We start from the raw sequence: 27,173 nt of genomic DNA on the forward strand, positions 1-27,173 counted from the left end.
ATAAAATGTTCCTTAGTAAGTATTAGGCCTTGCAATTAGAGATTCAAAAGAGGCAATGTCCATCATTAATTTGAACTATTCACTAAAGTCAGTTTTTGTTTGACTCCTCCAATGTGGGAGAACAATCATTAAAGCACTAGTAAGACCTGTTAGTGCTAGTCCAAAGTCTTGTTTGTTTATATCTGGTTTAAACACAGTTGGAGTGATTCTAACAGTAGCTTAGCACACTACATTCAGTTAAGAAAAGTACAATGTATGAGCCCTATTGTTTTTGAAGTGTAACTGATATATAGCTCTGGCATCTTTTTGATCAATTTCCAGAAACGTCAACCAGTGTTGCAGCAACAATATAATCCTCTAATCTTCATTCCCTGTCCTCTCCATGTCTCCCTCTCCTCCCTCCTCCTATCTTTGCCCTCATAGTTTAGAGACAGCCAAATCCACGGCACAGGCAGCCACCATGGCAACTCCGGTCGACCTCAACATGGCCTTCACCCAGCAGGCCTCCCCAGCTGCCTCCCCTGCACCCACCCTGGCCACCATGGGCACCCTGACTCCAGCTCATATGCTGGGCGCCCCGTATGGTGCCATGCCCCTCTCCGGCCTGCTAGGGGTGAAGTCCGTCCCCTTTCTGACTCTGTCCAGCCCCGGTCCCACCGTGGCCGTCTCTGCAGCCCCCTCCCATACCACTCTGGCTGCCTACACTGCCAAAATCTCCTCAGCCAACTGCATCAAAAAGCCAGAGAGACAGAAGTTCGCTCCCTACTGATGCAGCCTCTGCGTCTCCATGTCTGGAGAGTCAGATGAAGGACAGCTGTGCCGTGTTCTTCCACAAATGCCTGATGTAGCCATATCCGCTGGCATAGATGCTCTTGACTTTTATTCTATGATGCACCAACAGAGAAGAGACCAATGGAGATGTGGACAAAGCAGTTAGAATTATTTACGGATATAGATCATTTTTGAGTTTCCCATGAATTGGTGGGCCGCTTTCATTGTCACCTCATCACTGTTATTGATCCCTGAAAAAGGGGCTGGAACCTCACCTGAGAGACACATGTTTAAATGATAGTTTATACATGTGTATCTCAAGTTGGAGATCAGCTACAAGTATTTATCCTTCAATAAATTTGTAAGTTATACTCAGATGACAAATGCTCTACTGTATGATGCTTTTATACAATGTCTATGTTTGGCTCTTGAAGTTTTTAAGAAAATTTGTAAATGTCTGGGGGGAATTTTGATTTTTTTAATAATCTGTGCTATGTTACTGTACTTTACTGTTCAGTGTTATGTTCATTTTGTTGGATTTTATTTGGATTGTGTACTCGTTTAATCTTTATTTATTAGTATTGTTTCATTTATTAAAAGTCTTTGTTTCCTGACATGGCTGATGTTTTTGTGTCTTAGCTCTTATTCCCCCCTCCCATATCTTTGCCAAGAGAAGCAGCATTTGAACCAAATCAGTGTCAAACTATTGCAGCGGCACAGGAACACACATTCAGGAATAAACAGACGTGATGCTAGATCCAGGTTATTTTTGTTTACTTCCAAACACTGGGTAGGTGGCGACTTGTCATTCCACCTGCCAGAGTTTATGAGAGATGCTTTTCACATCATTGTGCTCTTGTGCCCCAAACAATAACTGCAGAATGAGATAGCGCAACCCCAGAAGAGAACAGCGCATTGACATACATGCAGGTATTCGCAAACAAAGACAGACACAGAATCACGCACTGCATCATATGGAAAGCTCATTATTACACTGATTACGCTCACTCTAAGTCCCGTAAGACACAACACAGTTCGACTTCAAGACAGAGGAGTTTAAAGGGCACAAAGAAAGACAACTGGAAAAAATTTAGCAGAGCCACGGTGATGTTGTAAAGAATAAAATTCAGTATCTGCATCAGCATGCACTGCAGCATCATCATCCTCTGGAGAGGCAGCTAGGATCCTTTCATCTTAACGCTTCTATTTTTTTGTGAGTGACTGCGTCATGGGTATGTGAGACACAGCGAGTCCTCATTGTTACCAAAGACATTCACTTTCAAACAGACACAACCCACGTTTGCGGCTTCAGTGTTATTCAGCTGAGTGGCAAGGCTGGAATATAATACAGAGGAGCCTTGAGCATTTGATTTTATTTTCTGGTGTTTTAGCATGGAAGGCCTTTTCTTTTTCTATCAATCGATTTATCTATCCATCCATTCATCTATCCATCTATCCATCTATCTATCTTTAAAAACCTGAATTTATTGTTACATCATGCATTTTTGCACCATTCTTTTTATCCTCTTCTTTTTACACTTCCCATGAATCCTCATCTACTAAATCCAACAATAAGCAGGACTTTAAACACTGAATAAAGGAAAATAAACAGATTATCCATAAACCAATTCTGATTTGATGATTATTTTCACTGTATGTCATATTTTCAAACAGGACAGATATTTCCAACTAGCCTTTAAGGTATAATCATAGGATTTACAGTGATACTACAAGTCTCAATCAGTCACTTGTGCCACCTTTAGTAGGCCACACATCATCACGTATTACTGGGAAGTTGTTTTAAATCTGTTTCTTGATTTTAGGCTGCCAACTCACACCTGGTCGGGGACAACAGATGAAAACAAGCCTTTGGGCTTATTCTGGAATATTTACAGATATGTTTATTAATATTCACTGTGCCTCGTAAATGAACTAATAAAATAAAATAAATAAAGTTTTTTATGTTTAAAGAAGATTTATGTTGATGAAATTTGCTCTTATACCACCTGCATATATTTGTTATTTGTTGCTATATGTGAACAAATAATGCTTCCCTTAAACGCTGTCTGCATTACCAATTCAGCATCAAACAAAACAATATGTTGAATTTGAATATCAAAGAAATGTGTTGGTGACAGAGTGAAGCTTGAGCTGGAGAGAGCAGGGACCTTAGCTGTCACTGCAACTGACAAGTTTGTCTTTTTGCATTTGTGGCGGACCCAGGGGTTGTGTGAAACGCTGCTATCCACACACAAAGGCACATACACTAAAAGCACAAGTGTGCATTAGGCTGCAGCAAATAATTATTTTCATTATCGATTTCATTTTCTCAGTGAAATGAAAAAATGCCTTTTATCATTTCTGAGTGTGCTAAATAGCATTTAGAGCCCATAGTGATGTCTTCAATTTTCTCATATTGTACAACAAACAGTCTTGAATCTTAAAATATTCAATTGACTGTTATATACAGACGGGTGACAAAGTAAAGAAAATGCCAACATGAAATATCTTAGTAAATTGTTGGGCAACCATGTGCTACTAGAATAGCTCCTTGGCATTGATTTTACAGTCTCTGAACTCTACAGGAGGGATGAACGCTATTCTTCCAAAAGATATTCCCTCATTTATTGTTTTGATAATGGTTATGGAGGGAGGTATTCAATTGGGGTGAGATCTTGTGATTGCGAAGGCCATAGAATATGATTGAGGTCATTTTCATACTCATCAAACCATTTAGTTACCCCTTGTGGCCTATGGATGGGGGCATTGTAATCCTGGAAGAGACCACTCCCATCAGGATAGAAATGTTTCATCATAGGATAAAGATCAGAACAACCTTGGATTGATTTGCAGTGACCCTTCCCTCTAAGGGGACAAGTGGACCCAGCTATAGCAACAAAATGCCCCCCACAGCATAACAGAGCCACTGGATCTCCTCTCTGTAGAGGTCAAGCATTCAGGCCTGGACAGGTCTTTCCTTTAATTTGCCACCCAGCTCTATGTTGAAGAGAAACAGAACATTTTTGTGTTGAAGAAGCTGGAACAAGAGAATTTTTGCTATTATTACAAATTAGCTATTGATTAATTTCCAGTCGGCTAATCATTGCAGCTGTACACGTCCACTCTCAGACTAGTGCAAACAGAGTGAGAACTGTCTGCATATCACCACTTTGATGTCTTGAGTCTGATATTTTCATGACAAAGGTTGCCCTCTACTGTCGACTCCATATACTACTCCACCAATCACAGCAAAGCAAAAGGTAAGCAGGAACAGTTAGAGCTGATAAAAGATTGTCTTTAATGTTTGGCATCGTTAACGAATTCCATACCACAGCAGTTATGGGAGTAGGAAAACCACTTTTACAACCAAACACTGTTTGATCATGCTAACACCATATGTACAGGAAAGCACATTGAAAAGTGTATAAAGTATTTATATGAGAAGACTCAAAGTCAAGAACGGTGGAGACGGCCACAGTCTAATGAATTCTTCCTTTTTCAAACACTGATTATAGATATTTATCAATTACATTGATCTCTGGAGTACATGTATATACACAAAACAACAATAAACCTTTTTGGGGTGTCTGCAATAATTCTCAAAAATATTTCACAATACTGCTGTATGTACAATAACAGAATTTACATTGAAAAATTCTATTGTACCTATATTTTGGGTATCACTTCAGTCACCAGTTATCCTCAGTGCCATCAAACTCACAATAGATACACACATACTGTATATATCTAAGATCAGGGTTATCTCCATACAAAGTACAGCAGCCTATGCAGTACCTGGACCTTCTGTCTCGGTACGGTTTCTGAAATATGTTCACACAACTGATGATCTCACATACAAAAATAGATGTTGTCTAGTCAGCTGACAACTTGATGTACAGTAACACAAAGCATTCACCTGCAAAAAAACAACCAGGAAAACAAGTAATTGTTAAAATATTAGCTATATCCTTCCAACCCACTACATCGCAGCAGACAGCGCTGTTCTTCTGCTCCACAAAAAGCAAACCTCTCTCTCAGTCAGCGTTCTTCTGAAACACATCATTAGTTTTCACATAACAGAAGGTGATTGAGAAAGAGCCGCAGGCAGAATAAGAAATATTAGCGCTACAAACCAAACAACAATCTGAAACCAAAGCAGGACGAAACCATACAAAAACATCAATAAGTAGATATCTTTTTCCTTCAGGGAGCGTATAGTGAACAGAATGAAAAGGAGAGCAGCAGCTGTCACTGCTAAATGAGCTTTTCAGTCCAGATGAGAGGTCAAACTGCATTTGAGTGCACTTAAGGCAGGTAGGCAATTCCAAACTGGTCTAAGTGGGCTTCTACGCTGGCCACTCAGTGGGTGGGGGGGTTGGACAGTGTCATCAGATGCAACGCAATGCCACTGCAGCTGTCCAGGTTCAGCCCTCACTGCTTAACACAGTCTGACAACCGAACAGAGAAGAAAAAAGATGGAGGAAGAAAGATAGAGAGCAAGAATGGTATTGGTGTAAGTTTTCAGTGTCCAGCAAGTGGTTGAGGTGTGAAGTGGAGAGTCCTGGTTCCATCCCGCCTTCATTCAACATGAACATGAAACATGACAGGTTTTAGGAGCTGTCTGTTAAAAGCTGCCTGTCATTGTCCTCAGTTTCCCTTCACCAATCCCCTCAGTCTGCCGAATGCTCTCATTCCTCTCAAGATATCTTTGTCAAACAGAAGAGACAAATAGAGACTTCTTCAACATACACTGAACTTAAAGCACTTAAACAAAAACCAGGTTTGCAACTTGTGCAATACAAATAGAACATCTCATCTGAATACATTCACGTAGGTTTCCATACACTTGGTACGGATGGGAAATTGTCAGTGACTGAAGTTCATGTCCCTTGAGATGCCGGTCCAAAAGGAGAGCTGCAAGTCCAACCTTAAAGACCTGCCATTTATGACTGCCCGGCAGCAACACGAGTGCAGCATTTGATATGATTCACTATTAAGGAGCACTTAACAGTGTTTTGAAAAACATAATGGACATAAGCTTTTGAAAACACTATAATGTAGCAAATTTATCAAAATAAGGATTCATATATATGAAGCATTGAAAGCAGAGAAGTCACTTCACTGTGAATAATAACCTTCTGTAGTTGCCTTGTGTTGTGAAAATGACCAAGCAAAATTAAGGGAGTTCAGAGCTTATACTGCACCTGGGATCATGTCAGTTATGGTCATGGTTGTCATATTTCACAAAACTGTTGTTGTATTATTCTCAAAATGAAAAAAACATGCTCACAGACGAGTTGTACAATTGTGTACAATCAATATCAATTTTTGAACAAAGTTAATGTTATCTGTTTTAATGTTCAACAGATAATTTTCTTTTAATAATATCTAAGAAGCCACACGGAGCAGTGACGGAACATTGTGCCTCGTGCTGAAGATTCATCGAGGTTCAGTCCTTTTCTTCTCTTCTTTTGCACTGAAATTAAAAAACAGAACGAGAAAGGTCAACTGAGCACACTTCAGCTGCTTCGTATTGGACCCTTTTTGTTACTGCAACTTTAACTCAGTGCAAATGAAGGGAAGAAGACAAGGAGAAGAAAGCTCTAACTGAAACACAGCCGGAGACTCCTCATCACTGCGCCTCCTCGTGCTCCTCATTGATGCACTGCTCCCAGGCGTGCTTAGCCTGGTCCTCCCTGTGGCCGTGAGGGGAGTGGAAGATCCTGCGGGGCAGTGGGATGGGCTGAGGCTGCAGCTCCTCCTCTGGAATGCAGCCCTCTCTCAGGTAGGGTTTAGGTGGGACGGCTGGAGGCTGAGGCCTGCGATAGGGGATGTGATGAGGACCGTGGGTGGGTGCATGGTGATGAGGCGGCGGCCCGTGGGAGTGGCTGTCCATCCCGGGGTGGGCGTGAGCATGAGGGTGCGGGTGAGTGTGTGGGTGCGGGTGTGAAGTGGGGCTGCGGTAGTGGAAAGGGCGGACCGGGTCCATGGAGTCAATTTCTGATCCGCCGTAGTGAATGTGCAGGTAGGGAGAAGCCAGGTACTCCTCAGGAGGGGACCACAGGTGACTAGGAAGAGGCTCCAAGGCATCGTTCCTGATCGGGCCGGGATCTGGATACTGGCCTCCAAAGTTGCTCTCACTCAGGGAGGAAACACCACTGCTGGCGCTGCCTGACAGGGTGGAGTTACTGCCCCCCAAAGCTGACTGAGGACTGGTGGGAGAGCCGGGAATTGGGTGGAGAGGAGACTAGAGAGAGAGAGAGACAGTTGGTTTCATGGGTGTATTTCTCTTTACCTACAGTGAGTAAACAGTGTTTTCACAATAACCCAGAATTTCAACACTACTTACCAAGCCCTCATATGCTGCCAGAAGAGTCAACAACTACTTCATCATCATGACATATTTCAAACACTGAGGCACTTGAATATGAGGGCTTTGTAATTATGACTTGACAACTGGAGTAAAAAAAAACGCATCTCCACTCAGTCATTAGGTGTTTGACTTGCACTAGTGAATATTTAATGAACTGACTCTAAGTGAAGACAGTGTGTCTGAGATAACAATTTGGAAAACAGGAACTTCTGATTAGCATGTGAATGCAGAGTTAGCACATCGATGGACTGGAAATTTCATTTTGAAAATTCAAAATGTGTTTTCCAAAGCTAAAATGAGCCTCAGCATTATACCATCATGAATGTATTTGTGTAAATGGAAATAAAGAGGAACACGGAATAGAGAAGGGAGAACTGGGAGGAGTAAAAGACAGGGGTACAGTTCGATTCTCAACTATGGACTGAAGCAGTCTGTGCAAAACTCAGTGTAACACAGTAAAACTATCAAATAATGGCACATAACCAGTCCAATCCAAAGAAATGTGATAACACAGGTTCCAGGACTAAATGTATTGCTACTTCCTGTACAAAATTGAGAAACACATAACATTTTAAAACACAAAAGTTGTTACAAAGCTGTTTGTGTCTAGCATTTTATCTTATCAGTCATGAAGTCAAACGTTCGGTATCTGATTACAAAAAATGATGTTTCTGTGATGCCTGTACCTTTCGAAGTGAACGAACGGGCAGGGCAGGGGGAGGGTCGCTGTTCTGGTGGTGATATGCATCACAGTGCATCAGAAAGTGTCCTACAAAGAAAAGAAGTGAGATTCATATGAGGAGATAATTAATTCAATCAAATAAAGGTTTTGAATAGCCTTGAAAAGCCAGCCTGTATTTTACAAGCTGAGGTTTTGCAGATTGAGATTTTGGATAACATCACTGAGAATCAACAGAGCACTGCAGCTGGAAGCCGGATTAATTAGTGAGTTGACAATTTCAAGTGGACCGACTGTGCAGGCAGAAGTACCTGGCGGGAAAGACCTGGGTGGGACAGGGGGCATGATTACCCCTCCAGTGGCTGGCATGTAGGCCACCTGCTCCCTGTTCTCTCCATCCAGACTCCAGCTGCTAGGAGCGTTAGGAAAGACTGGAAGAGATAAATGGACATGTCAACACACTGCAAACATCTCATGTACATAATATTGTACATTTCACCTTGTTTGCGTGTTACCTTTCTCTGGTAGATTCATGTGAGGATCAGCACACGGCTTACAGGGGCTAACTTGTTGAAGTAAGGCACGCTGCATGTGGTTGTTCTGTAAAAACAACAATAAAATATACAATTACAAATCAGTAACTTTTAATTAAGTTGTGTTTTTTTTAATGAGAAACTCTACGGAAAGCTTCAAACAGTGAGGTTGGTATTATGTTTTTGTCCTCAGATTCCTCTGTGTGGTGTATGGCACTAAAATTAAAATTAAAATCCCGTAACCAACATTTAACCCCCGTTAATTTAAATCTAACTTTATAAACTATTTAACGTCTGGTATTTTCTGCACATTGACACACATTACAGTTGATCTGTCCTACAGTACCTGTCCATTCTCTGCCATGTTGTAGTACATGGAGTTGTTGGCCCTCTCACGATGAGACGGCAACAGTATCATCACTTCCCGGTTGTGTTTGGCCTTGTCAGGTAAGGACGGAGAGCCTGGACATCAAAGAGACATACAGAATTCAATACTCAACATTTTTTACATGCAGCAACTTCTTTATATGTAACAGAGATGACCCACTATTTTCTACATTTTCTACTATTTTCAATGCTTTATGAGATATGTAAGACAGATGGTTTCTATAAGCATATGTGATTAATAGAAATTCCAAATACTCATATAATATTCACAGGTGTATAAATGTGAAGGTAGGCTAGTGTGATTATCATTTCAGTCTCAGGTGTGATTTTCTGCAGCTGCGTTACTTACCTCTGGCACTTGAGGGAGCAGAGTTGATAATCTGGGAAGAGTTGGAGCGTATTGAGCTCAGGCTGGAGGAGGAGGGGCTTGGCTGCAAAACAAAATATATTTTAAATACACCAAAAACTATTAAAGCACTGATAAGGTATGGCAAACACCTTCAATGTATTTGGTGTATCTGCCTTTTATATTTTATTGAACAGATGGAAAACTAGTATCAATTTCTTTCAAAATTACAGCTATGTTTACAATAGAAGTATTATGTTTTACATCCTGAAAATGCCAGTTTTTATGTGAGTTGCAGTTCATTATGAGAGAGATACCAATTCATATCATTTCCACGACATCCCTGCAAGTGTGTTTTTATCTCAAGCCTTACCTGCATGTGCATTGCCTCCTCAGGGTGCTCCCCCATCAGGCCGTCTGTCATTATGACGAGGTTTCCTGCCTCACTCGATGTGTGAGAGGATAGGGAAGAGGACGAGTGACGGATCGAACCCTGCAGGTTCAGAGGACTGCAGGACAGAGACAGTATTCGTGAAAAGAGAAAACATTTATTTCTCTTTTCATAAGTGCTGCATCAGTCAAGAAACCCCCGAGTTGACTCACATTTTGTTACACAAATTGCTGCCTTTTGTTTTTTAGCCACATCATTATACACAGAGTAACGCAGGGTGTAAACATGACACGCTGTAAGCTTTTACAGATTATTGTCTCTTAATGACTTAAACACTTAACTGTGATGGAAACAGAGAGAGATGATGGAAGCAGAGGACAGCATGACACAGATAAACTGTGTTTTCTGCTCCAAGCTCTCAACTCCAGTCAGCTAAACTGTTTAAACAGACACGTACCAGCGTCTCTATTGTCTCTTCCTCTACTGTCCAGTGTGATTTTGTAACTGATTTTATAACTGAAATAATATCTGGATGCACACTTATTTCTCTGATTGTGAGGATCTGGTGTTTTCACATCACACATGATGAACAGCAGCATTAAAACATAAGTCTTAAAGCTAAAACCGGAGACTCTCCATTTGAGTCAATGCAAATTTTGAGTCTGGGACATTGCTAGTGTTTACAAGTAGAACCAGTGCAGCTAAATTTCATGTTTTACTTTCAGAAAAGAGGATATTTTGACTAATTCCACTTTTAAATAAAGGCTGTGTTATAGTTTTTGCTGCATTTCAGATTCAAACAAACTCTAAATTGGGTGATTGAAGCGTTAGACTGAAATATATTGATTAAAGTAGCCGTGTATAATAGTCATCTTATAAATCTGGATCACCAGGTGAGACTGCAACTTTACTCGGGACGTGCAAATTTTCCCTGTTTGTACAAAAGAAATTCAAGTGTGACGGTGTTTTCTGTGTAAGCCCCGTGAAAGGCCAGCGATCTCTCATGTGTGTGACGGACCTGTGTCTGTGTATGAGCCGAACACTCTCTGGACTCATGTGGCTGTGAGAGGAGAGGATGCCTCTGGGAGAGTTGACTCCTGGACAGCCTGCAGGTCCAAAACGGTCCACACCGGGAACCTGCTGGGTCCCAACCATATACTGCTCTGAATATTTACACTGCTCATTAAAACATTTGCACATAAACATACAGCAACATCCTTTGCACACACTTGAATGTATAGAAGTGTCTGTGTGTCAGCAAGAATAACACTGAAATTGCTCAAACAGAAACATGAAACATTGAGCCACATGTGGGACCACTCACATGGTGTAAACCTGTCCTCATCATGTGGAACTGGTCCACGAGCTTTTTGTGCAGGGGACGCATCTCTGGATGCACCAGCTTCTCATGAACAGCCAGGCCCACTCCGAGGATGTGTACCTGTTGCAAGAAATCAGAAGAAAAAGCACAAAAGAAAACATTTCCTGCATTATAATGTCTCCATTCAACTTGCAGTTCCACAGCGTATAATGGACATCAAAACTGAGTCTGACCTGTTCCTGCATCAGATCCTTCAGATGTGTGATCCTCTCTGTATCCTCTGGGTGACTGCTGATGTAATCCTTATCAAAGAACGCCTGTTGTCGAGGAGGATGAGTCAAAAGGTGATGATCTCAAACACCAGTTCAATTCATACATCCACACAAATACAATATATCCACACATCATTTTCTCCCTGTCCTTCTCTACCTCTTGATATCTAGCGATGCCTCCGTTCACAGCAGCATCTATGACCCCATTGAGGCACATGCTGAGCGGGTTGATGTTGCCATGATGCTGTCTGTGTTGGTATTGGCTTATCAGAGTCCGAAGTTCCTGGGTCTTATTCTCCACAACATAAATGGCATTCTCCAGGGGGCTCACCTCCATCTGGAAATAAACAGATATCCACCCTGAGCCATAATAAAAGTGGTGGAGGTATGTAAACAACGAGATTACACCACTTTAATGTTATCAACTCAACACACTCCCTGAGAAACATGGATTCAGATTAGTTGTGAAAGAGAAAACTGTCAGGCAAACATCTCTTAGGGGGCCGTATGTGCAATATGAGATGATAAAAAAATGATGTCTGAGGTCCTCACCACTTCTCTCCTTTCCACCTCCGCCCAGCGGGAGATCCCAGGGAGAGGACGGGAGAGGATCAGGGTTGTTCTCTCGATCCACAAGCTCTGTTACACATGCAGACAGAGAACAGAGGCTTTGCAGTCTCCTATCAACTATATCTGGTGCCATTGTGAAGGTACGTGCATCACAATGGATAAATAACCATGCTGTGAAAAAACAACAGCTCAAAACAGTGTTGTAGTGTAGCATGTAGGTCAGTTCAGTAAGAGTAAACATGAAAAACTCTGACATGGTTTGGTTTCAAATTTAGGTTACTGTGTCAGAGGTATCATATCTGGTCCTGCTGTGGTCTCTAAAGCCCTGCAGGTTGTAGGATAGTTTTCAGCACTTTTAACTGTAGCTGAATCAATTACTCAATAAATCCATTTGTTGATCAACAGAAAATGAATCATCAACAATTTTGAGTCAATTTCCTGCTCCTCATAAAGTGAAAATGTGTTGCTTTGTTGTTTTATCTCTCTCTGCAAATTAAATGTAATAAGTTATAAACTGCTGTCCTGATGAAAGAAGTTATGTGAAGTTAGTGGAAGTTTCCATTGGCTCTGGAAAATTGAAATGGGCAATTTAAATATATTACATATTTGTTGACATATTAATCAATAATAATAATTTATTGCTGCCCTCGATAGAGACCACAATTCTGGAGTGAAGTAGCTACAGCTCATTTTTTTAAACAGTTTGAGATATATATTTTATTATTTTAAGTTTGCTATGTTAATAGGCAAATATCTATTTTGTGTAAGGGCAGAATTATCCATCTCTGGGTTATGTCGTCATCATTTTTTAAACTTCTTGTCACATTACATGAAGTTTGCAGTGTTCATGACTAATATGACCGCAGTTCAGTCAAGTGTAAGTTACAGTAACCAAAGCTGCTGCACAAGTGAGTCATACTTGGACAAATACTTCACATCACAATCTGAATTTTTAGCCTTCAACCCAACAGGAGGCAAGAAAATGTCTCGAGGAGAAATGTTTCAGAAATCACGTCAGCACACGATTGTGTTGTGGAGTATCTGTGTTTTTTTCATCCCCCTGCTGTGTATTTGTCAGCATGCAAGTTAGTGTGACATCACACTAAAAAAATATTTTTGACTGGACAAATCTGTGGTGAAATAATAGCTAGAGACTTGACAAGTATCTGACCTATCTAACACTAACCATAACCCTAACCCTGAGTCTGCTGGGGCTTACATATAAGTACAGCAACAAACATTCATGTAAAGGCCCTGACAACATATTTTCTGAGTCAGTTTAGTATGTGTGATGAGATTTGACATGAACACAAAATTAGTTCACTTAAAACAGATTTCACATGAGAGATTTGTGCTGTTTGTGCTTTTCGCACTGGTTTGAAATGAGCTCTGCTGGAAAAGGCTGATGGCAAGCAGAAATCTGAATTTAGGGGTATATGAATAAAAAATGTGATGACACGTGATTAACTCTGATCAAACCACACCCACAGAGTCCTGGATAGCTGAATTCTTGAGTGTTAAACTCTTGAAAAAAATACTTAGATTGTTGCTGCTTTAGTCATGAGTTTTCAGGGCTTTTGAAGATTATTGCTCAAAAGCTTTAGGCCCTCCATTGTGACCACCAGGGGTTGTTACACATGCTTACAACACATGAAAGACCATTTTTATCTCCAAAAAAAATCCCTGCATGAGTCAACTGCAGTTTCCACAGAGCTGGATCCATTTCATGTTTTTAACTGGTTTTACATCTATATACAGTATTTGTACTGTGAGGCAGGAATGGACAGAGAGTAGCACTGCTGGCTCACCGTACCCTGAACTCATTCTCGCGGTCTTTGGGCCCCTTGTGGAAAGGCCTGTCATAGTGGAAGCGGCTGACGTTGTTTATGCGGTAGAAGCTCTTGATCCTCTCAGGCACTCGCTCGAGCTGAGGCACATCAGAGATGTCTGACACTGGAGTCACCGCATAGATCTGCAAGTCTAGAAGCCAAATGTCAAGGAAGTGACAGACAGACAGACAGACGGACGGACATTTATATCCACAGAGGAGGAAGAGCAGGAGGGACAGTCAAAGGAAATGCTTACAAAGAGCCTGACTCTGGAAATCAAACTCAACACATTTTGTGTTCGGGTTTGATTGGTCATAATATCTATACATACTTAACCATTACATACTGAATACTGTAATGCTAAAAAAAATGAATTGGTTAGTCAATGAAAATGAAATTAATTGTCCACAACTTCAGTAATTGATAAGTCATTTTTTTCTGATCATCAGTATTAACAGTCTTAAAGTAACAGAAAAAATCAACTACACATCAGTTGAAAATAATTGTAACTCCATTATAAAGAATAATAGGATACACTGAGCGTCACTCTGCAGGATGGTGTCATCGGGTTGGTTGGGATGCTGCATGGCGATGGCTTGCGGAAATTCTCCCAGCATCCTCTGCTGGAAGTCCTCAAGCCGTTCGTAGTCGTAACCTCGACAGACAAACTCCTTGTTCTGCAGGGAGGGGAAGACAAAAGCTGAGGCTAGTCAAGACTGACCAGGATAGGCAGAACTGGTAGACAAAATGCTTCAACATATATGACATATTTGGTAATTATGAATTAGTCAAGTTTACGATGAATGGATTCAGAATCATTTCCTGGTTAAATTGCCAATTTTTTTTTTTTTTTTAGTATTAATATAATTCAACATCCATTCTTTCTGTCTTGTGCAAGCTACTGTAACTGACTTAATCTCCTACTGAAGCATGAAGGAGCGGTGTAGCTGGATGCATCAGCAGAATCATAACTGTGTCAGGACCGACAGGATGAAATTAGATTTGGAAAGTCATACCCTGAGGAAGAAAGGAAATTTCCTGCCATAGAAGCCCATTCGGAAGAACTCAGGTTCAATTCTCTGCTGTTCAATAATGTTGTCATAGTACGCCGCCTCCATTTTCTGTCACAGAACATAAAGATTTAAAAGAGACATGATGAATAATGGTTTAATCAAACACATTACTGCATCCTCTGCAATCGCTGATGAGTGTGGGTGCACACAGGTAATTAGGACATTGTGTCCGACGCTATACACAATTCATAACATAACAGAGTATGACAATGAGAGAGGGAGCTGAGAATCTTGGCTCCCAGCATTACAGAGGATGCATGTTTAATAATAAGAGTAGAAACAGGTGGCAAGCATAACTTTACTTACCCGTATCCAGCTGAGACTCTGATAATCATATAAAGTCTCATACTGGAAAGCCAGCTCCCGGCAGAGAGAGATGCCATATTCCCAACACTGCAAAGTGATGATATATGAGTAAGATTCAGGAAGATGTTCTTTAAGTTTCACTTATAATGGATAAAATATATAAAAACATAAAGCTGTCATATATACACATTTATACTGTGATGTAGGAAGAAACACCAAGCAGCATCGACCCCATGAAAAGAATATATCTGAGCCAAAGAGGTACCATCATTTGAAAGTATGGAAAACCTTCAGTCTTGTTTACTGAATTGTATTTATATTCCAAAGGTCAAAACTAAAAGCAACAATATCATATTTGGAATTGAGTATAGTTTCAAAATGTATGATCACTGCAAAGAGGCCAATCTGATGTCAGTAACACACACTTCCTTTCTTTCCTTTTGTTTACTTCCAGAATGGCATTTACATGGATCTCTGTTCACTTTAAATTCTGGTGACAGTGCAACCTTAAAACAGCCTTAAAAAGAAACTTGCAGGTTGAATTTCTTGCTGAATTTATACTTAAAGTTTCATGGAAACCATTATCATTTGAAAAGTTCATGTATATTGTATGCTTTATAAGACATGAGGACAGAAATCCAAAGGATAGAGGAAGTTAGCTGACTATGGTGATAACTATGCATCCCAGCACATCTCCATGAATGAGTGGCCTAACTGCACAATGTTGCCTTGAGGTAACAAATGAAAAAACACTGTTTTAGTGTGTAAATATAATCAAAATATGTCTTTAAACAATCAAATACACTTCTTTACATATTCATGCACGTGTATATATTTTTAAACAGTTATTTGAATTTAAACATGTTAAAAAGTGATATTTATCTTACTAATTGCTGGCACTGAGTCGCATGTGACTCTGCTTACTGTATGAACTGCTCCACCCCCAGTCAAACCCACTTAAGCCCCTCATTTCACTGGACACAAACATGTCTTGTGATATAATTTTAAAATGTATAGGGGCGGTGTAAGGTCCAAAAAGTTGGTTTGTTGCCTTCAGGGAACACTATGCCGTAGAGAGGGGGTCAGTTTCCCTGATCCTGTACAATGCTCTGTGAGGTAGCAGGTGGGTGTGAAGTGTGAGCAGTTGTGACCTTTAATGGATCAACCTTTTTTCCCTATTTTACTTTGCATTTTTGCATCTTGGGAAATTATTAACAGCAGCTTCTGGTCCCTCTTTAATGGACACCTCATACGTCTGGGGTGGGTCATATGCATATGAGTATATCTTTTTATATCTTTGTATTATGAGTCTCAAAACTAGCATTGGGATCCCTATTCACTAATTTATTGTTGAACCTGACCTGGCTTAGCTGACCTCCCTTATGTGACACAATGTCCAATTTCTCCATTTCGAGGTGGACATAAAAACTGCAGGTGTCCAGGTGGTCCCTGTAGTTTTTTGGGGGTTTTTTTAAAGTCCAGTTTCTACATCACCTCCCCACCCATTTATTCACTGGGGTCACCAACATGCAAGTTTTCTTTAAGCACATAGATTTTCTATTTGTCCTGGGTGAATCTAACCATTTGTAGAGGCAGGGGATTCCACAAGTACAGCTTTTTTAAATATATATAGAAAACTGGCGAGAAAAACCAGAGATGACAAAGAGTTAATGAAGGGGGCCACTTTTATTTCCTTCTCACTGCTCCCTGAGTCCAGAGGGCTTTGTCCTCTCCAAAGCACAGACACCGGTCAACTAATTTAATTTTGTGGATGAATACCAGCCAGGGAGGAGTGATTCAGGGAAGCAAATCACATTTGAGCAGACATCTGACCCTTATTGAGTATTATGGTATCTGCAAACGCTACGCGTTTGAATTTATAGCATGATATTCAGGGTTTGCTTTAGTACAGAAAACTGCATCAGGAAATAACAGAGAGTGTGTGAGAAACAGATTAAAATAAGATGATTCTGTTGTTGTTGACAGTCTACAGTCCTGGTTTTGTACTCATCACTGCAGACAGACTGTTGCTTTAGCTATAAATGTAGTTCAATTGCCAGAAAGTGCTCTATAGAGTGAAAAATTCTAACAATAACAGACATACAATTACTTGGGGTTGACAAAACTTTAATATAGATACAACTTTGAGGAAAAACTATACAAGGTTTTGTGTTTCTCACAATGTTAATGAGGACAAAATTGAATTATGTCTAGGAACAGCTGCACTGCAGATGAAAGCCAACAGCCTCTTGAAAATTGCAAAAAATAAAATAAAAAAATAAAAAGCTATAAAACTTAATGTCACTTTTATTCATCTAAGCTAAATTAGTTTCAAGTCTGTCTTTTCCAGCATAAACCTACTAATGTTGTTCTGTCACTATGAAGTTAACTTGGCCTTGTCTTCATTTTCACATTTTAGTTTGTGACCTCCAGTTGCAGTGCGGCCAAAAGTTAGAGTGGGTCAGAAATGACAGACAATCTTCTGAACTGCTGGCTTGAAATCAGTCAAAAGTAAGTAAGTAAGAGTTAAAGCTATGAATAAAGTTCACTTGCCTTGCCCTTATTGAAGTAGTGGAGGATTTTACGACTCAAATTCTCTTTGCGTTGCCACTCGCTCTGACAGGGGTAGTGGAGGAAATCCCTCAGGGGCCTGTCCTCCCACTGCAGCAGCTCCCAGTACAACAGCAGCGTGAACGCAGCCTCTGTTGACGAGGGGATATGGATCAAAGGTCAGCAGACAAAAAAGTGCATCATGATACCTGCTATCTCATGAAGCTACAGATGTTGAACAGTTTGCACAGTGTGGCAACAGTGATGAACTGATACCTTCCAGACATTTTAGGCTCTGTTTTTGTGTACAGACGGCACAGTTAGTGGCACAAAGCACAAGTTTCCCAGAGCATGGTGAGTATTTTGGTATGTTGGTGGCCAGAGGTGTTACAGTCAGTCCCCTCTGCAGCACTGCAACTACATACTGGCTGACACACATGCTGTTGAGGTCAATTATCACAACGGGTGAATTTACATCACAACATGAATCTATTGCACTGACAGTATAAATCCAAAGACAATCGATGCCCTTTCTAAGTTAAGGTCTCTTTATTTTCCAAAGTTTTACATGTTGTTTATATATTTATATGTTTTTTTGGGTTGGTTTTTGTTTTTTTTACAGCTGACAGTGATTCATACAATAACCAGATGTGAAATCACAGCTAACTATGTAGAACACTAAAATGTGTTTTAATTATCTTACCAGCTGCCTGTTTGTTTTACGTAACTGATGAATAAGGTTGCTCTCAATTAGTCATATTTGGCTAGATTTACACACACACACAATAAAGCCACCGCTGCCAATAATGTGAGCAAAGCAACAACACTTAAGCCATTTACAGGATTATATTAACTGGCAATGTCCCCTGATTTCCTGTTTACATGACTGAAATTGGCATTACCAGACTTAATTAACATTTAAAGTTACCTCCAAAATAACTCATTTTGCCTTTTTATAATATAGAACAGACAAATACGAGAAATAAGAACAATCCCAGAATCATAAGACCGAAAAAAGGCTGGTGCTAGGACCCAAAATGGAGACTAACACCTTCATGTTAAACTACCAGCAGGTATAGCACCTGATATTTAGCCTGTCAAGGGGGTCTCTACACTAAGGTGGTACTTGAACGTTTTCATCATACTATTTTCTGATCTATTGTCTTCCTTATCTTTGCCTGAACAAGGAATCAGCTGTGCTGTAGTGGAGTTTCACCGGTTTACATCAGATGAGCCTTAGAGCTCCTACTGACGGTATATATCTCTAGTGACATGGCTTTTGATTTGTATTATTTGATCAAAAATCATTGGTATCCGCCTGCAACTATCACCAAAAGAATGAAGCCATGATTCTTCTCTATGTATTGCGTTTTTCACTGCAGCCATTAGTCTTTCTCTACTGCATCTACAGGTGCCTCTGTTGGTAAAACCATATGAAAGGAAGAAGAAAACACATGCAGAGAAACAAGGCAGAGGTGAGGAGAAAATCTGCAGCCTCTCATTGACAACCCAAAATTTTGTTGTAGCTACAAAACCTGTGTTCACCCAATAAAAATACCACTTTGCTGGTATAAGACCTCTGACATAAACCGCACACCATCACAGAAAAGTCCCAGTGTCTTACCTGTGAAGTCTTCTGCTTGGAGATGCAGGTCACAGAGCTTGTGGATGTAACGGATGTACATGTCCTCCTTGTTGACCTCTGATTTGTAGAAGTTCTGAGGTTGAATAAAAAGAGGAAGGGAAATGAAAATGAATATGTGTAAATATTCATATATATGTGTTTAAGTATTCATATATGTGTCCAACTGCTCAAAAATCTAGACTAAAAGCTTACCATAAGGTTGACAGAACCGCCAATTTTCTTGTTCTCCATATCATCTCCTTTCATGCAGTCCCTAAACATAAAAAATAGATTTTTTTCTCGTTGCTCTGCAATTTCATAACTTAGACCAAAAGTGTTAAATTGTGCAACTTAAATCTCAGTATACATTCAGTGTACAGGAATATATATACCTGTAATCCAGTAATCGTTCAACAAGTCTTGTGACTGATGTGACGAATGAGATCCCTGTTTCCCTCCAGGTCTCCTGTTCTATCTTCTCCAGCAGGCTGCACAGAAAATACAGTAAGATAATCTCACAAAAATGACGAGCACAGGAAGTAAAGAGATACGAATCAAAATATCTCTTGGATTTGGCTGTGAAGGCAAGACAACTCACCTCGGATAAGGACCAAATAACTGGGTCCTGGGGTGTGAGAGCCAAACAACACAGGAAAGTACGTTATAAGGAAATACTACGAGAGCAGCATTATTCTGAGTATCACTCGACAGGTTCGCTAAACACAGGTTTGAAGCTTACAAAAGACTGAAGAGCTCTCTGTGATTATCATCGCCTTTCCCATCCGACACCATGCTGTCCAGCTTATCCATCAGCTCTGCTTCCACCTACACACACACACACACACACACATTCGGCCAAAAAAAAAGATGTGGGTTTGTTATGTGAGAAAAAAAGTCAATTTTTATCACAGTTGCTGAACCACACAACCTGTATTTCATTATATAACAATATCATAATGACCTGTTTGAAGTTGCCATTTTTCCTCTGCTCCCAGTTCATCATGTCATGGAAAATTGGAATCATTATATTTCGAACTTCAGTTTGAGGGACCAAAGTGACTCCCAGGAAGGGACCCATCATTCCTGGGATGAAGTGGGGCTTGTTGTCACCTGGATTACATAGATTGACATAGACAGAAGTCATTGTTTTCACTGCTTTCATTAGGATCTAAATGTAGGTGATTCACTGTATGAGGGGGATGATGAAAAGTTGGGATGTCTGAGTGTGAATAAAGGATGATGTCATACCTAATTTTTGCCACATGCTGAAGAGTTCATATGCCATCATCACTCTCATATCTCCATGCCTACAAAGACAAGAATGGAAAGTAAGGTTTATAAAGTGAGATAAACAATAAACTTATGTGCACACAATGCATATAAGTTTCTTACTTGTCGAGAACTTTCTTTCTCTTAGTGGGACCTAGTGCCTCCAGCTGCAGACTGGGCTGGTTAATGTACAGTACAGTGAGGCTGAAAAAGGAGTTCCACACCTAACACACACAATCAGACACAAACAAAAATATAAATGTCATGTTGAAAGAACAACACACGTAAATGTAATCAGAGAAAAGCATCAAATGTGTGTCATGGATTTCCTAAAAGCTACCCCCCACCACACCCCCCCTGCAGGTCAGACACACACCTTGAAATCAAAATCTGCCTCTGAGAAGTTCTTGTGCAGTGCCGGAGACAGAAACTGTGTTGTCACTATGATGATACTGCAGAAAGGACAGCAAACATTACACTGTCAGCTTACAAAACAAGGTAGCTGCCAAAAATAGATGAAAAAATCTGCAACACAAGCGTCACCTTCAGAGCAGGATTATTTGAAGAGAGTCTGATCTAATGGTTGGCTGTATTCCCTTACCATCTCTGGGACAAAGGCTGCATGACAGAAATGTAAAAGCAGACTCACTGACTAGTTAGAAGCCTCATGACACTCCAGTCTCGGGGGAAGATAGTTAGTTTCATCAGATTGCGGAACACGCAGAATATCTTCAACAGGAACTCCTGCAGAGGAATACATAAATTGTATGCAGTGTAGATATGTGGTAAGCAGGCTGCAGAGAAATACTATAATCTTGATCATCTTTGTGACTCAGAGTTTCTCACCTTCAGCTCCTCCTTGCTGTGGAAGTTATTGAGTAGATGGTGAAAATGGATCTCTGTCATCTGTCTGAGCAGGGAGAGAAGACAGGAAACGTACTCTCCCTGCACGAGAAAAAGTGACAGACATGGACACACATATTTATAAAGTTTAATCAACTGTAAATATTCACTTAATTCCACTTGTTTCATTGTGCATCAAAGTTCTAACCGTTATCTCGGCAGTGCACTGGGGACAGCGTTGTCCTCTGGATGTCTCCACAGAGTGAGACTTGCTCATAATGGACAGCAGAGTCTGCAGCAGCACATCCAGAAGGCTCTCAACCATCATTTCCACTTCCTCCTGAACAGAAGACTCCTGAGACACAGACATCAAGTAGAGGGAAGCAGAAAAACAGTCAACCATTTAGATGCAAACTTGCTGCTTAATAGTAATGTCTTTCTGCAAGCGACAAGATCAATTATATTTAACAAAGAAATAGGTATGTTTATATTATATTTTCCTATTGAATAGTGATTCAATGGGATTAGCATATGTGTCTTTACTATGTACTGTACCATGGCGCTTGTCTTGATTATTGAAAAGATGCTGCCCAGGATCCCAGAACAGATGAGCAGCTCCCTCTGCTGGCGCAAATGCAGGTGGATGTGATGCAGAACCACCGGCAGCAAAATACTACGAGACTCTAAAAGAAGATAGGAAAGGAAAGGGAAGAAGGAGAATGAGCAAGGACGAAACTGAAAACCACTGTAGGCATTGCATTAGGTTTACAGATATGGATTTATGTGGTACTATACAGTAGCATTATGTTTAGATATGTTTGTTTGTTTATCTTCAGTCAAAGAAACACTTTGAGCCGAAGCGAAAACCTTCACATTTGTCTCACCGGGGAAGAAGAAGAGGCGGCTCTCAACCGTACGAGCAATGGACTGCAGTTTGACTACATCCATAGACTGGCCAATGTCCACTGTGCTGGGCATGCTCCCAAGGGTGCCCCTAACATATTCGGCCACCTCCTGAACAGTGAACATCTGCAGCAGCTCATCAAATATATCAGGGAAACTGTTCAACAACGCTGCCTGAGGGGGAAAACAAAGAAAGCAGAGAGGGACATTTGCTACACTATCATGTATGAAAACATCACAAAAATACTCTTTTCAGTATGACACTGACAGAAAACAAAAAAAGCCCCAAATTAAGCCAGCTATTAATATACCAAAAGGAGCACAATCAAGACATTAATGTTTTTGCACAATTTATGTCTTTGTTCAGACATAATGTCAGTATTTCCTTATTACTGCCAAATCAAAAACACTGTCTGCATATCAGTTATTGAGGAAAATATCCTGTTTTAGCAGGCTGGTCTCTGCTGCATTGTGGAACTAACACAGGGGGGCGCTGTGACTTACTGAGATGGATGAGAGCCTTGGAGCATTACCACAGACAGGCATGCTGCTGATCACACCCCTAAACTGTCCAAGATCAAGCCAAAGAAGGGGCAACAGTAGGGTGGGGGCCAAGGGATTGAAGCATCAATCACAGAATGCAGAGTGAAGAGTGAAGCAAGGATGAAACGTGAAAAAGTTAACAAACAAAAATCAATCAATGAAATATGAATACAAATTAAGGGGATGAATAAAACAATAAGTAAAAGCAATTACAACCAAAGATAAATAAAACAGCCGTGCAGATGACGAAGGCGAGGAGATGGTGAAAAAGTGAAGTGTAAGCTATCTGACCTGTGTGAACACCAGGTTCTCTGAGCTGCGACTGTCCAGGCTCAGGACAAAGCGGATTGACTGGAAGAGCTCTTGGATGCTCGCTCTGAACTGCTCCTCCTCCATCCCGCAGGTGGCTCTCGAGTACAGGATGCGTGACTGGACGATGAACTTGAACAGGTACTCCAGAGCCTGAGGGGGTTGTTGGCAGGATGCAAATTGAGACCTTACAGTCAGCCGAAGAAGTAAACGTCATATCGCACATATCAGTTCCTTAGTAAAGAACAAACACTAAGCACTGAATGGAATTTTCAGGTCTCGTGACAGACTATCTCTTCCAAGATCACGTGTAAATGCAGCACTCTGCACACATCAATATCTGCAGAGATTTTTTGATAACTTCCTTTCATTAGCTTTTCTCTCAGCAGGGAGCACACTTCCTGAGGGCTCATATGACGTCACATTACTCCTTATCAGCTCTGTTTGACCCTTTCCTCATGCCTTATTAATTCATTCCTGCTGAAGGAGCCAGGACAGACTTGTTTTATTCTGCCATTGTGAAACTGAACCACAGGAAATGTGTTTGGTACTTTACCCTCATGGCTTCCTGGATGTGGTCTTGTCGGACGACCTCAGCCGAGCGGTCCATGTACCACTTCAGACATCGAATCAGCTCTCTGCAGACACATTGTTTGAAACCATGTGAGTCAGCATCGAGTGTCACTTTGCAGAACTCTAAATGCAAATAAATATGTCTGTTTCACACAAGTTCAGTAAACTTTGTTATACTTGTATGCCAAAGCTCCAGCAAAGTGGTTTTGGATGTAGGAGTCCATGACAGGTCTGAAGTGGTAGAAACGGCTGTCCCTGAGCAGGTTAATGATAAACACCTGAACACACACATATATACAGATATGTTAGTTGTGCCTACTTCATCTTCTTACAGGCAAAATACATCATTTATTTGTGCTGCTTTAATTTTCCTACCAATGACTGGAAAACCAGCGGTCCATATTTATCAGTGTTGTCATCTAAAAGACAGAAGAGCGTATCCAGGACATCTCGCAAGAACTGTGAGAAAAGAAAAGGAACAACACTCAGCACAACCATCACATCAAAGACATGGCTAGTATGAAAATAGAAACAAAGGAAGCGCCTTCACCAAAAACATGGCAGTATTTTTTTTTTTATTCTGAAATGAAAATGTATGCCCGAACAGTCTAAAATGTATTTTAAACAGTAAATGAACATTAAAAAACAAAGTGTGAATTCTGAACAATTTAAAGCTGTAAATGGTTATTACTGAATCTGAGTATAATTACATAAAAACAATGATATTATGACCTATAATTGATTAAGTCACACTTAAAGTATTTTCTTCACCTAAATAATAAGAGATTTAATTGTTGCTGAAACTAAATATAAGTCAAGGAAACTGAGTCAAGGACTCACTACACCATACAGTTACACAGGAGCCAAATATCATCTGATGATTGACCTTGACAATCTCCTCTCCGCTTATCTGACGCAATCGACCGAGGATGTCCAACACCCTGTCTGGATGGGCCTTCCAGTTCAGAAGGGCCAGCAGGTCCACTGAAAAGAGAGTAGAATCAAATCAAAGTGAGTCAAATCTAATAGAATATGAAGTGAAGGTATCATTTTAAAAACATGTAGGGTGTTTGGTTACCATTTTGTGTGAGTTTGGTGGAGCAGAGTATCGTGGAGACCCAGAAGGTCTCTTTAGGGCTTCTCTGGAAGGGCAGGTTAGCTGGCAGGTTGGGGCAGCTGTTGAAGTCCTCCTTACAGCAGGGCAGACTCAGGTACAGGCCCTGGTTACTGAAGGTAGCATTCTCGTCACACTACAGTAGACGGATACAGGCAGGACAGAAAAGATTCATTAATGTTTGGAGATGAGAAGGCTGGGGCTCAACTCTATAACTGGTCTGATTACAGCTGCAGTGATTGCTCCCATGACGGTGACAAAAACATTTTTGTTATTACACTTCTAATTTTAGTATAATAAAGTGTTGAAGTAAGTGTTCTTCAATAAACTATTTTGAGAGGGAGGGTTCCCACACTGCGTCTTGAACCCCAGCCTATTCTCTCTCAGACCACAGAAATCTGTGCTGACCACTCAATAAACTTCAGCTCCACCAGAGAGATCTGCAGCTATTAATACATCCATGACACAGAGACAGACAGTGATGTAACCTCGCTATGCTGCAAGTCCCAACCTACACGCTGTTATTGACTTTTTTTTCCATAAAATTATTATAAATATTTGTAAAAACAGATTTGTGCTTTTCCGAATATATTCAGATTCAAATTGGGCTCCACCCATAATGCGTATCACTTTAAGTGGCTTTCGAGGGTCATAGCATAGTCACATAATGTTACAAAAGTGCTAAAACATTTGTATGTTAGACTGACATGAATAGAATACTGTATATAGCACAAAGCTTCTTGATCCTAAATGTTGCTCCATATGTACATTGGGTCACTGGAGGTTTCTAATATTAATATATTTATACTTTTATATAATGATAATGAATTCCCTTACTAATTACCAGCTATTAAATACTACACATTATCATTTCCATCTTTTGGGAGGCCCTTAATGCTCTTGAAAACAGAACATTAATTATATTATATTTAAAACTGTCATTTACTCAAATATCACATGGGGTAACATTTGTTGGTGACAGAGAGCAGGTAATAATGGGTGATGTATTTCTTTACATGTTGTCAGAGTCAGACTAGAGCAGGAACAAAGTGTACTGCTGAAAAATAGGAATAAAGACATACAGAGACGCAGGAGGGGACGCCCCACCAACACTAGGCCTCTTTAATAAAATCTACATTTAATTTAACAGTTAAAGACACAAAGTTCACAGTTAAAAACCCAAAATATGTCTTGTGCACACTCGTATCATCAGTTACACATTCTTAAAAGTGTAATTTCTTAATTAAACAATAGCCACTGGTTGATAATTATTATATATGGGTCATTGTTCAACAGTGTCTCTAAAATGTGTGTTAGACTTGCTCATACCTTGTACACATACAGCTCATGGCTCTCATCTGACAGAGTGGTCCCATCTTCTCTCATCAGAGGAGTGAAGGCAAAACCAAACAGTTTTTTCTCTCCTTTGTCTTTAGCTGAAAGGAAGTACATCATAACATCATGCATCATATACCTACATTGCACAAAGCATATTTGTATAACTCGTGAGCGTGATCCAATCTGTCCCAATAAACTCATGATTTGACGGATGGCTGCCACTGGGCTGCATTATTGACTCACTGGAGCAGTGTCTGAACTCAAAGCGTAGGTGGGAACCTCTGAAGCGATCTATGGGAATGGGCAACTTGACCATCTCACTCCAGCGAGGACTGTTGTTGTGGTAAAGGACAAAAGAGCGATATTCGCTGGTGTTGGGCTCCCCACTACCCAAACTGATGCAGTCCTGAAAAGAAAAGGAACGAGGGAGATTGTTTTAGTGACGTATACAGTAAGATAATGTGTGGTTGTACTGTATGGGAGGAAAGTTACACTCATCATGAATCACGGATTGATGATATGGTACAAAATTAGTCATTTATATATGTGTCATACTTTGAGAGTGTCCCCGTCGGCATAGAGGACATACAGCGTCACTTCAATGTTCTTCTGAACGCTCTTGCCACCCCTCTCAAACTCTCCCCGCTCCAGGGTCAGATACAGGTCATTGCGAGTGTCACCTAGGACAATTACACCAGAGAAACTTTAATTAATCATGTCTCAAAACCCCCTCTCTTGAGGTTTGAAGTTACCCACAACAGCAAGACAAAGACATGTGCAGAAATTCCCAAAACATGATGACAAACATGTCTCCTGCCTTGTCGACATTAATAAGTTATAATGTTCATGTCATCCTCTGCTCCACAGAGCGGTCAACATAAATTAAGGTGCCGCACAGACACCACATGGGGCTGCTAAGATGTGCACCACACGTCATTGTTCTTGTCAATGAGAAATGACCCCACTGAGTTGTAATACACTGTAGCTCATCACTGCCTCAGCACCTTCTTGTGAGGTCAGTGTTTAATGGAATAAATATCAGTGGCAACAGATAGATATTGCAGTTATTTATAAAAATCAGATTATAGTTATTTATATCCAAGTCATTTCCTTGGGGACAGATGAGTCACAAGGAGTGTTGTTGGGAGGTATTTCAGGCTAACGGTAGAGGAGAGGAGAGTAGAGGAGAGGAGAGGAGAGGAGATCATACATTCTCAGTAGGCACAAAGCAGAGCAATGTTAGCTGATGAAATATA

At 40.5% G+C, this 27,173-nt stretch overlaps 2 protein-coding genes across 8 annotated transcripts in view; one reads left to right on the forward strand and one right to left on the reverse strand.

Moving 5' to 3' along the window:
- Positions 1-1,385, forward strand: part of pcbp4 (poly(rC) binding protein 4) — a 45,878-nt gene extending 44,493 nt beyond the window's left edge. For all 3 annotated transcript variants that reach the window (XM_062427299.1, XM_062427297.1, XM_062427298.1), the window contains exon 14: positions 424-1,385. In XM_062427299.1, coding sequence (XP_062283283.1) covers positions 424-769 — 346 coding nt within the window. In that variant the 3' untranslated portion in view covers positions 770-1,385. The remainder of the gene's footprint in view (positions 1-423) is intronic.
- A 2,677-nt stretch (positions 1,386-4,062) lies between these two features.
- dock3 (dedicator of cytokinesis 3) overlaps positions 4,063-27,173 on the reverse strand; it is a 28,899-nt gene continuing 5,788 nt past the window's right edge. For 2 of the 5 annotated variants that reach the window (XM_062426735.1, XM_062426736.1), the window contains 41 exons: positions 26,473-26,597; positions 26,161-26,323; positions 25,909-26,015; positions 24,544-24,715; positions 24,352-24,449; positions 23,841-23,924; positions 23,643-23,743; positions 23,449-23,530; positions 22,875-23,045; positions 22,545-22,607; positions 22,022-22,214; positions 21,693-21,820; positions 21,346-21,492; positions 21,141-21,239; positions 20,944-21,038; positions 20,671-20,746; positions 20,418-20,518; positions 20,274-20,332; positions 19,987-20,135; positions 19,765-19,850; positions 19,624-19,650; positions 19,418-19,513; positions 19,239-19,299; positions 19,026-19,119; positions 17,405-17,553; positions 14,852-14,938; positions 14,489-14,593; positions 14,008-14,149; positions 13,457-13,623; positions 11,626-11,712; positions 11,231-11,410; positions 11,035-11,118; positions 10,805-10,921; positions 10,499-10,638; positions 9,463-9,598; positions 9,093-9,174; positions 8,703-8,818; positions 8,339-8,423; positions 8,135-8,254; positions 7,831-7,913; positions 4,063-7,018 (listed from right to left, as the gene is read on the reverse strand). In XM_062426735.1, the coding sequence (XP_062282719.1) occupies positions 6,404-7,018; positions 7,831-7,913; positions 8,135-8,254; positions 8,339-8,423; positions 8,703-8,818; positions 9,093-9,174; positions 9,463-9,598; positions 10,499-10,638; positions 10,805-10,921; positions 11,035-11,118; positions 11,231-11,410; positions 11,626-11,712; positions 13,457-13,623; positions 14,008-14,149; positions 14,489-14,593; positions 14,852-14,938; positions 17,405-17,553; positions 19,026-19,119; positions 19,239-19,299; positions 19,418-19,513; positions 19,624-19,650; positions 19,765-19,850; positions 19,987-20,135; positions 20,274-20,332; positions 20,418-20,518; positions 20,671-20,746; positions 20,944-21,038; positions 21,141-21,239; positions 21,346-21,492; positions 21,693-21,820; positions 22,022-22,214; positions 22,545-22,607; positions 22,875-23,045; positions 23,449-23,530; positions 23,643-23,743; positions 23,841-23,924; positions 24,352-24,449; positions 24,544-24,715; positions 25,909-26,015; positions 26,161-26,323; positions 26,473-26,597 (5,072 nt within the window). In that variant the 3' untranslated portion in view covers positions 4,063-6,403. The remainder of the gene's footprint in view (positions 7,019-7,830; positions 7,914-8,134; positions 8,255-8,338; positions 8,424-8,702; positions 8,819-9,092; positions 9,175-9,462; positions 9,599-10,498; positions 10,639-10,804; positions 10,922-11,034; positions 11,119-11,230; positions 11,411-11,625; positions 11,713-13,456; positions 13,624-14,007; positions 14,150-14,488; positions 14,594-14,851; positions 14,939-17,404; positions 17,554-19,025; positions 19,120-19,238; positions 19,300-19,417; positions 19,514-19,623; positions 19,651-19,764; positions 19,851-19,986; positions 20,136-20,273; positions 20,333-20,417; positions 20,519-20,670; positions 20,747-20,943; positions 21,039-21,140; positions 21,240-21,345; positions 21,493-21,692; positions 21,821-22,021; positions 22,215-22,544; positions 22,608-22,874; positions 23,046-23,448; positions 23,531-23,642; positions 23,744-23,840; positions 23,925-24,351; positions 24,450-24,543; positions 24,716-25,908; positions 26,016-26,160; positions 26,324-26,472; positions 26,598-27,173) is intronic. The other 3 variants (XM_062426738.1, XM_062426737.1, XM_062426739.1) reach the window with 3 other exon arrangements.

Source organism: Scomber scombrus, chromosome 10 (genome assembly GCF_963691925.1).
Source record: "Scomber scombrus chromosome 10, fScoSco1.1, whole genome shotgun sequence".
NCBI classification, from domain to species: Eukaryota; Metazoa; Chordata; class Actinopteri; order Scombriformes; family Scombridae; genus Scomber; species Scomber scombrus.